This window comes from Nuphar pumila, chromosome 12 (genome assembly GCF_984573655.1).
Source record: "Nuphar pumila chromosome 12, dmNupPumi1.hap1.1, whole genome shotgun sequence".
Classification (NCBI taxonomy): domain Eukaryota; kingdom Viridiplantae; phylum Streptophyta; class Magnoliopsida; order Nymphaeales; family Nymphaeaceae; genus Nuphar; species Nuphar pumila.
Genome location: NC_143260.1, coordinates 93769309 through 93780066, shown reverse-complemented (window position 1 = coordinate 93780066; position 10758 = coordinate 93769309). Strand labels below are relative to the sequence as shown.

At 39.7% G+C, this 10758-nt stretch overlaps 1 protein-coding gene across 3 annotated transcripts in view; it reads left to right on the top strand.

The window, feature by feature from the left end:
• The first annotated feature begins 939 nt into the window (after positions 1-939).
• The window catches only part of LOC149821201 (uncharacterized), an 82595-nt gene continuing 72776 nt past the window's right edge, over positions 940-10758 (top strand). For all 3 annotated transcript variants that reach the window (XM_089982798.1, XM_089982797.1, XM_089982796.1), the window contains exon 1: positions 940-1281. In XM_089982798.1, coding sequence (XP_089838924.1) covers positions 1132-1281 — 150 coding nt within the window. In that variant the 5' untranslated portion in view covers positions 940-1131. The remainder of the gene's footprint in view (positions 1282-10758) is intronic.

Sequence of the window (10758 nt, the reverse complement as noted above, 5' to 3'; positions counted from 1 at the left end):
ACGAGTAGAGCGATATATCGCAAAACTCTATCTTTTTGTTATATGCAAAAGGTAAAAAGGTCCTAACAAAGTTGAGCATTTACGATTTTGGATTTGAGGAGAATAGAGAAAATTTTGAGGCATCTAGGAAAACATGTCAATTTGCTTGTACCATCATTTTCCATTTGATCAAACTCTTTACAAGCCCTAGAAGAGACGTGAGACAACACCATGGGTCAGAGGCATGTGGTCCACACAATTTCAAATCTGTTTTATGGGATTCGGTTTAAATACTGAATCAGATTAGTAATTGGACTCAGATTGGTTATAAGGATTTCAATCATGACAATTATCATAATATGATTGCATGTATTTTTCCGAATTTGGTATTAACTTTTTTCCATTGAAATCGGATTAGCCAATATCCCATCATTCGTTTTTTGTATGGGCTACATCTGGGGTTGTCAAGGGTTTACTCAGACCCGACTCGAACCAAACCATACGTATGGTGATAAATAATAAGACCCGATTAAGAGCCAGGTCCAGACCCAAAGGTCAGATTAATACATGGACCCGGGTATAATTTGTGAAATTTTATACCAGACCCAGACCCAACTTGAGTTCCTATTAAGACCTGCAATTTTTCAATGTAAAAATGATAAAAAATATGGTGTTACCAGGTATGGTATGGTTCTGGTTCATGTAGTTCTTATTGGTCCCGGTATGCTTTTTCTTATAGTGGACTCGATTAGACCCGGGTCGGGACCTGATACCATACCCAAAAACCGGGTCTAAGTCCGGTACCACCTGGGTCCGAACCAAACCCCACCCGTTGACACCCTAGCTACATCCGACCCGAATCGGAACTAAATCGATTCAGATCAACGGGCCTCTATCAAAATATGATCGGATTGGGTCTAATCGATTCGAAAAGGGTATATACCCGATCCAGTGACACCACGGCAGTGAACCCCTAGTTTGTTCACTTGGTTTGCGACAAAGAAACAATGAACCGAGGGAAGAAAGCGCGAACGGAGGTGACCCCACCCACCCCCATTCGTCGCCCCTCTTCTTCTTCCTCCTTCTACTCCACCAAGTCATTGACAATCAATCACACATTCTCTCTCTCTCTGAGGAAGCGAACCGAACAGGATGTCGTGGTTGAGATCAGCGGTGAACAAGGCCGTGGAGGTCGGGGGCAAGAACCCTCTCACTCGGACGGTCCGCAACTACGCCGACACCGTCGTACATCACGCCGGTCACGCCGTCGCCGAGGGCGCCAAGATCTTGCAGGATCGATTCGTAATTCCCCTTCTCCAACTTGTGAAATTGGTTTTTGAGCTCGTTCGGATTGAATTTTGTCCAGTTGTCGCGTCTATATTTCATGTTTTGTTTGGTTCAAGAGGTGTTCAAGCATCAACGAATTGTTTAATTAGGCGTTTCCTTCCTTCCCACCCTTTTTTCTTGCTGTTTCGATTCGATCTTCATCGAGAATAAAAATTTTTCACCTTTTGTTTCAAGTTTCTCTCTCTCTCGTTTACTGCCTGTGCGGGCTTAATTCCTTGTTTTCTGGATCTTTATGGTAGTTTCTATTCAATAGAAGATGACACTTTAGCTAAGCGGGTTGAATGGTTATGTGCTAAAAACAATGGTCATAGAAAGGCGAAATTGCACTTCTTGTATTATAGTGGAAACCATGAACCGACGTTCTTGTAATGAGAGGTGGTTCTATCCAACAATCATGAGGGATGTAGTTGGCCTTAGAACATTTAAAACAACACCAGATTGAAGATCGATGGTAATAATTGCACTGTATTCACTTCTTATTATTTGGTGACCATGCCATTTTTTTTATTGGTGACCCATCACCTAGAGCCAAGACATTGTATTTGTTAATACCAAAACATCAACCCTTAACAACAAAAAAGGAGACATCTTGTGTCACATTGTGCCCTCTGGTTGTTAAAGGAGGAATTAGAATTCCCTTGAGCCACTACTTTAGAATGGTTTTGTGTTAGCTTGGCCATGAGACTTATTATTTTGAGGGCATCTTATATGGTTCTTTTAAGAGGTTGAGTTCTGAGACTTAAAAGGATCAAATAGTTTTTTGCTTGGAGATGATGGCTCTTCATTGCATGGTCAGTAGGAAAGGAATGTCATATTTGTTTGGAGTTTATGGACTCTAACAAGCACTACCTTCCTATGGATTCCACCTAGTGAGAAATATATGTTCGTGAAAACATTAAATGACCATGAATGGATCAATATAGATTGGATTTTTTAGATATTGAATGGGTTTCTGCCTTCGATATATATGTCACTTAAATATTTTAGTAGCGTTTTCCGTATGACTTTCGAAAAAAAGAGAAAGCAAAGAATCTACCATGAATCCTTTCAAGAAATAGACATTTGGAAATTCATTTAAAGATGCATGCTTCATGTTGTCTTATTTTTTAGGTCACCTATTGATAATATATATATATATATATATATATATATACATTTGCTGTAAACCGAAATACCCAGAAAGGGTATTTCGGTCTTTTATTGTAATAGGCATCAGCCATTAGGGGCTGACAATCTTTTACTTTTATTTTATTTTGTATTTTTTGTTTTTTGTTTTTTTGTTTTTTGGGCAGCTCGTTGGGAGCAGCCCAACAGCCATATTGGGGCTGCTCCCTAGTGGCCCATTTGTATTATAAATAGGTCCTTTGTGGCCTTGTATTTCTAACTAATTTTTGAGTGACTCTATGCAATAACAAATTTGTTAGACCCTTGTGTGGATGGTTTGATGATTCAATCAAGTATTCTACTTGATTTAAAGTGTGTTCTTGCATGTTTATTGCATTTAATCCATTTCATTACATGGTATCAGAGCTTTGGTTGTCCAAAAGCAATTTTTAGAGGAAAGTTCGTGACAATATCAAGAGGAGGATCGTGAGCTTAGCGGATACAACAAATCGTGAATTGTTGCATCGGGAAGCATGCCACCTCTTGTAACGTCCCAAAATTTCAAACTTGCAAACCTTTTAGAAAAATAGACAAGAGACTAAAAAAAAATCCCTTTATCTCAGAGATGGTTTATGAAATCAGCGCAAGACTATTCTTTTGTTAATTTCAGAAAGGCAAGCTGACAACTTTGGGCGCGTTAGCTAAAAGAACCAAAACGCACAACCCATGTTACTTGCAAACACTTAGAAAAGCCACTTTCATTTAAGAAGTTCTCCAAATAGTACAAAATTCGGATATCCCAAGGAAAATCCGTTACAAAACCCCAAACGTCCAGGACGCGAGCTAAGAGCAGGAAGAAGAAAGTCTTGGAGCCATCTTGTCATCACGCCATCGCCCGTGGTATACCTAATCATCACCTATACCCATTTTATATGATTACAACATTGTGCATTTAGCACTGTTCAAGGTCGCTCAACCGTCTCATCCGATCATCGCAGTACTAGACGTGTCGTGCACGACTACAAGTACTTTAGGATGAAGGGGGTATAGCTCCTCAATAGAAGCATCAACAAGAGTGTTTCACAAAGATGTAATGTTTATCAACTTTACTTTTGACATTCTTTATCTTTTGAAACAGCCAGTGCCTTGTGCCAACATTATGCATGCGATTTTCTAGAATCTCATCCGCTATCGGGGTATCTACATGCCTCGCATGACTCGATACTGGCCTCGATAGACGGGATACATGTTTCTCAACAGAACCCCTGCTAAGAAGTTCGCTCGAACTCTGCGTACTCGAAGAGTCAGGATCCTTGTGAGGTATCCCTCTCCTTAGACGAGGATGTAACGCTAGCTCGCAACTCAACTCTCGTCGCAAGAGAGAGAGTGGTGAATGCCCTTTGCATCCTCCACGAGGATGCTTTTAAGGCCTACACAAAGAGCGAAAACCTGCACGTCATCTGCAATAGCAAGGCAATAACAACACATATGCAAAAGCAAGAGCCTAGGCGCAAAGCGCAACGACAAGGTAAACATGGTAAGCAGAAGTGCAACACAAGACCTCGACGCGATGCGCGACGGCAATGAAAGACTGTAAGCAGGAGTGCAACGCAAGACCTCGACGCGATGCGCGACGGCAAGTAAAGACTGACAGAAGGTAAAGGGCAAGGATCGCGAAACCGTGTCCTTGAGTTAAATGCATACTCGTATAAATATATATATTTGTATATATATATAGATTTATTTAATGATCGTTTTTAGTTTAATTGAACTTAATTCAATTATCCAAGTCTTCCGTGCAATCTTCCCCTACCTCGGAGAGTTGCAAGCTTGCTGTTGTCTGCGGATGTACACGATTGACAGCTCAGGTCGCGGTGCGCGAGCGGGATCCGTCGTAGCTGCAAATATGTGATATTAACATGCAACCAAGACAAAAGTAAAAATAAGGAGAAGACTCAACTTCTCCAATACAACTCTTGCCGCCAAAAGAACAGGTGCAGGGGCCATCGGCCCCTGCTGGTTATTTTAAAAAGGAAGGGGCCTTCGGCCCCTGCTGAAAATTTTTAAATAAATAAAAAAAGAAAAGCAGGGGGCCCTCGACCCCTGCTGGAAAAGTACAAAGGGCAGGGGCTGATGGCCCCTGCTGGAATAATAAAAAGGGCAGGGATTGATGGCCCCTGCCAGGAAAATGAGCAAAGAGAGAGAGACGTAGGGGCCAATAGCCCCACTGCAACTCTTGGGAGCGGAGGCAGGGGCCAAAGCCCCCCCCCCCCGGTTGGCTTGCTAAACGAGGAAACGAGACAAGGGCCAAGGGCCCCTGTCGCTCTCTTAGAAGAACAAGAAGCAGGGAGGAGGCTCAGCCCCTCCCCCGCCGTAACAGGAAGCAGGGAGGGGGATCAACCCCTCCCCTACCGTAAAAGGGAGCAGGGAGTGGGACATAGTCCCCCCCCCCCCCCCCCTGTCGTACGGAGATGCAGGGAGGGGGCTCGCCCCCACCCCTGCAACCAAAAGGCACTGGGAGGGGAATCGGCCCCTCCCCTACCCTGCACGACACAGGGAGGGGCTCCGCCCCTCCCTCACAAAAAGGGGGTCGCAGGGAGGGGGCTTTGCCCCTCCCCTGCGATCTAGGGCAACAGGGAGGCGGCTCGCCCCCCCTCCCTGCGTAACAGAGAAACAAGGGGGAGAAAGAGAGAGACATACGAAAGAGGAGAAGAAGGGGAGGAGCGTACCTAGGGAGGCTGCCGGAGAGAAGCTCGCCGGAGATGGGAGGTCGCCGACGTCGGTGGCGGCGGGTTGTCGGGGGTCGCCGGTGTCGGTGATAGTGGACGAGCGAGAGGGTAAAGGAGAAAGATGAGAGAGCAGAGGGGAAAGGCGGTGAGGGGGGTTTCGTAACGCTCCTCCCGCTTGCCTCTCTGTCTTTAATGACAGTGAGAGGCGGTGGTCCGGGTCGGGTCCGGATCCGGCCCGAATCAAATACAATTTTTTTTTGTTGTTACACCTCTCAAGAAAGTTTTGTATTACTTTTTCTTTCTTCTCCACTCTCTCTTTCTCTACCCTTTCTCTTCGAATTGTAAAGAAATGAAGAATGAGAGGGAAGTAATAGTCTCCATTCCCGTACGCCTAAACACATACTAACTATGTGATATGGGCATCCATAGTAAAACACAAAATATGAGAAAATGACTATGAGGTTTGGTGGACGGTACCAAAAAAGGGCCTAAGCTCATTCTTACGAAAATTGACAATGGGAAGGAGGTTGCACTTTAAAGAGAGGAAATGGGTAAATTCGTTTTCAACTATGAAAAGAAATGGAAAGAGTGAAGGATGGGTCATTCCAAAATAATTGGATGACTCATCAATAATGTGGACATCCACAAATGTTCTAGCTTGGCGAAATTTGATTTTGCTAGTGATGCATGGAAATATCTTAATGACATGTATAGTGTTAAAGATATTGCACACATATGCAATATTCAAAACAAGGTCAGAACCATGACTCATGGAGAGATGAGCATTAGAAAATACTACAGTGCACTCTCTCTTCTTTGGGATGAGTTGACTCTTCTTGAGCCAAAGTGGCATTACCCATAAGACGTAGAATTCCGTGAAAACCAAATTAAAACAGAGCATTTTTACCGATTTATTAACGAGCTTAGACCCGAATTTGAGGGAACCAAGTTGGCTCTCCTTCTTAGAGGAGGTATTTTTTAAATAGTGGAAACTCTTGAACAATTGACTATTGAAGAGAATAGATTAAAGAAGCCTTCCGTTTCAAAGGATGAAGAATCCGTGCTTGCCATGTCAAAGCTCGAAAATCATACTAGAAGCTACCGACCTCCTCATTTTGTTAAAAATGAGAATGAAAAGAACCTCAACAACTATGAGAGGAATGAAAAGAGGGGTGATCATGAATACAAAAAATGTGAAAAGATAATTTGTTATCATTGTTACAAACCGAGACATATCAAGCCTTTTTGTACCAAAAGAAAAAAGGATGATCATAAAGAAAGAGTTGCTTCGGTTGAAAGGAGTGAGATAGACGACTCCAAGTGCATTGACTCGGTCTCATTAGCTCAACTAATGGAGGCGCTACAACCTATGCTTAAAGCTCAAGTTCCATCTTTTTCGGGGGCGGCCATATCTACAAGTGATGACCATGGTAAGACCTCTTGGATCCTTAACTCTGGTGCTTCCTTTCATATGACACCAAATGAGTCCATATTGTCCGAATGTAAGTTTAACCCAAATGACTCTTATGTTTCATCTGCCATTGGAACATCGTTGAAAATTAAAAGCTTTGGGATTTTCAAAAACATCAAATCTTTCACATACCAAATATTAGAGTAGTACCAAAATTAAATTTAAATATTTTATCAGTTTCTCAAATTACGAACCATGGTTGCAAAGTATTATTTTCATCTAATGATTGTCTAATACAGGATCTCCAGTCAGGGAAGCCGATTGGGCGAGGCCATAGAAGAGATCTCTATGTCGTGGACAATCTTGAGTTACCAAAACAACCATTTTGTAATTTTGTATAAAAGAAATTTAAATCTTTTATCAGTTTCTCAAATTACGGACCATGGTTGCAAAGTATTATTTTCATCTAATGATTGTTTAATACAGGATCTCCAGTTCGGGAAGCCGATTGGGCGAGGCCATAGAAAAGATCTCTATGTCGTGGACAATCTTGAGTTACCAAAACAACCGTTTTGTAATTTTGTATAAAAGAAAGATACAGAAATTTGACACAAAAGACTAGGACATCCTAGCGTCACCAGATTACACTTGTTTCCATTTCTTTTAAATCATAAGGAAATAAATTTTGTGTGTGAAGATTGCATTCTTGGCAAAATGAATTCTTTGCCATTTGGACCAAGACATTTTATAATTAAGAACCCATTTGAGTTAATACATTCAGATGTATGGGAACCGACTCCAGTCGTATCCAAAGGAGGGGTATCATATTATGTTGTGTTTGTAGATGACTATAATAAACTTTCTTGGATATTTTTTCTAAAACAAAAATCAGAAGTATTTGAGTGTTTTAAAAAATTTCACTATTATGTTAAGAATCAATTTAAAACTAATATTCAAATCTTTAGAACCGATAACGGGGGAGAATTTGTGTTAAAAGAATTCAAAAATTATCTTGACCTAAATGAGATTATTCACCAAAAAATGTGTCTATACACTCTTCAACAAAGTGGACTAACCGAGAGGAAACATAAACACATTATTGAAACCACTAGAACACTTATGTCTATAAATGCTTCAAAAGCTTTTTGGGTCGAAGCCGCCCTTACGACAGTGTATTTGATAAATAGAATGCCTTCCAAAAACATTGAAATTATCTCTCTTATAGAAAAACTTTTTAAAACATCTCCCGATTATAAAAGGTTAAGGGTCTTTGGATGCAAATGCTTTGTCCTTACCAATACGAATAACAAACTTTCTCCGAAAGCAATCCCTTGTGTTTTTTAGGTTACGGTGAAAGCCAAAAGTGATATAGATGTTATGATATTGAAATAGACAAATTGTATGTTTCTCGAAATGTCACTTTTCTTGAAAATGAAATTTGTTTTTGCAAAGAAAAAATCCAAGAAAGTTGTGACTATTCGTTTATTTTTTACCTTGTCAATGAACATGAAAGGTGTGAAAATATTCATGACACACATGAGAGTAGAAATGAAGACATGCATAATGCAAGTGAGAGTGTGAATGAGAGTCTTAATGATATAGACCCATCTCACAATGATATATAAACCTATGCTTGGCGTACCGAAGATCATCCACCATGTGCTTTAAAAAGGTGATTTCCTAATTTCATGTCGATGCAAAAAGCAGCAGAAGGTGTCTCTCTCCTCCACTGAAGTTGAGTATCGTGCTATGACAACACTTATGTCTTAGTTGGTACAGTTGAGACAACTTCTCGAAGACTTGGGAGTTCATATTGTGAAGCCTTCAAGGTTATGTTGCGACAACAAGAGCGCTGTATACATTACAAGCAATCATACATTTCATTAGAGGACAAAACATATTAAAATGGATTGCCACTACGTTAAGAAGACTATCACATTGCCCTACGTTCTGTTTGAGTATCAACTAGCTGACTTCTTCACCAAAGCGCTTCTGTCTTCTAGATTTCACTTCCTACTTGGCAAACTCTCAGTTATTCCACTATGAGTTTGAGGGAGGGTGTTAATATATATATATATATATATATATATATATATATTTGTTGTAAACCGAAATACCCAACAAGGGTATTTCGGTCTTTTATTGTAATAGGCGGGCTGACAATCTTTTACTTTTATTTTATTTTGTATTTTTTGTTTTTCGGTTTTTGTGTTTTTGGGGCAACTCTAATATAGCTGTTGGAGCTGCTCTCAACAATCATATTTTATGAGCAGCCCATGAGCCATATTGGGGCTGCTCCCTAGCTGCCCATTTGTATTATAAATAGGCCCTTTGTGGCCTTGTATTTCTAACTCATTTTTGAGTGACTCTATGCAATAACAAATTTGTTAGACCCTTGTGTGTGTGGTTTGATGATTCAATCAAGTATTCTATTTTGTTGAAAGTGTGTTCTTGCATATTTATTGGATTCAATCCATTTCATTACACGCACATGGGGATAAAGATATCCCTATCTAATAGGAAGAAACCCTAGAAAGTCCGTCCCTTAGTTAGTTATTAGGAACCTCCTTAAACTAGATGACCAAATAACTTGTGCATTGTTGAATTTTTTCTAAACCTCCTTAGAGACCTTTTAAACCATACTTCAGTTGAGAGTCCAGTGTTGTAAGTATTGTAGCTTATCGTGTGATGCATTATGATATAGAACTTTGTCGATCCAAGCCTGATACAATACACAAAATTAGTTTTGGGGGTTGTATGGGTCATGTATTATACGATACACCCTATATACATGGTGTATAGTACAATACTGATGTCTTTGAAATTGCAATTTTTGGGTATATATATATATATATAAATTTGTTAAGAGGTTCAACCATGTTTATCCAAACTTTTTAGATATAAAGAGGTTGTTTTTGACCACCCAAACAAACCCTATTGAATTTGAGGGGTTTTTGGTGGTTTCCATTCTAGAGAGAGAGAGTTTGTGCAAGGAGCTTCATTTCCAATCATTGAGGTGAATGAAGGTGACTTTCACCACTTTCATCATCTTTTGAAACCTTTGAGATAAAAAATCCTTCTCTTCTATAGGACTTTTCTTTAGTGAAATCAAGGTTGTAAGTATCATATCGTTACTCGTATCGGTCGGGCCCAAAATAGGATAGGTATCGTATCGTAAAAATCATAATTTTGTAATAAAAGATTTCAAAAAATGACAAAAAAACATGAAAAATCAGAAAAAAACTAGCAAAAATTCTAAAAAAATCATAACACATGAAACAATGATGAAATTGCACAAAATACAAGCATAAAATCACATATCAAACATTTATGTCTCTATGAGCTGCATAAGACATCATCAAACATCAACTATCTCACAAGAACAATGCAAAATATTAAATATCTTGCAATTAAGAGTATGCCACAAGACTCATACTTTCATATTAAATAAACAAAAATATTATGATAATAGTTGCACTCGATTTTCACTCATTACTTAGTGCCCCATTGCCATGCCGAATCATCTGATGCCATCTTTGTTGGAGTGTGGAGCCTGATTTCTACCTTGATATAAATCTTTAATTTTCGTGGATCCAACTTTGCGGTAAGTTGGTGGGGGGTTGTAGGGAGCAGCGCCCCTCGAGGTGGATTTTTTGGAGGATAGCTTTATAATTTTACTTTTTTTTTACCTTAACGCATTTCCTTGAGTGAAAAAATGGTGAAAATGCACTTTTACTTTAGAAACAGCAAAATCCTCTCGCTTGTACACGGATTGATGCCGAAACCGCTCTCATGAGTCCTAGGGTGCGTGGATACCTCTCTAATGACTTCTACACAAATGAGAGAGTCAACCCTCAAGATGTCTTTAAAACCCAAAACTGAAAAATTACATTTCGACCCTTTTTTAAGTGTGCTGACCCTGTATCGTATGATACATATGATACAACTATATCGTATTGATATTCCTTATAATAACGATATGTATGATATGGTATGGTACGATATGATACATACAACAATGAGTGAAATGATTTCGTACGATCTGACATTGAATGTTTTTTGTCTTTTGATTTAGATTTATCTATGGAGGGAGGAAGAGGTTGAAGATATATAAATAACCTTTCATGAAAATATTGTCAAGTAGAACATAGGAAGTTTTTGAAGTTGTCAGCTCATGATTCATAGTGG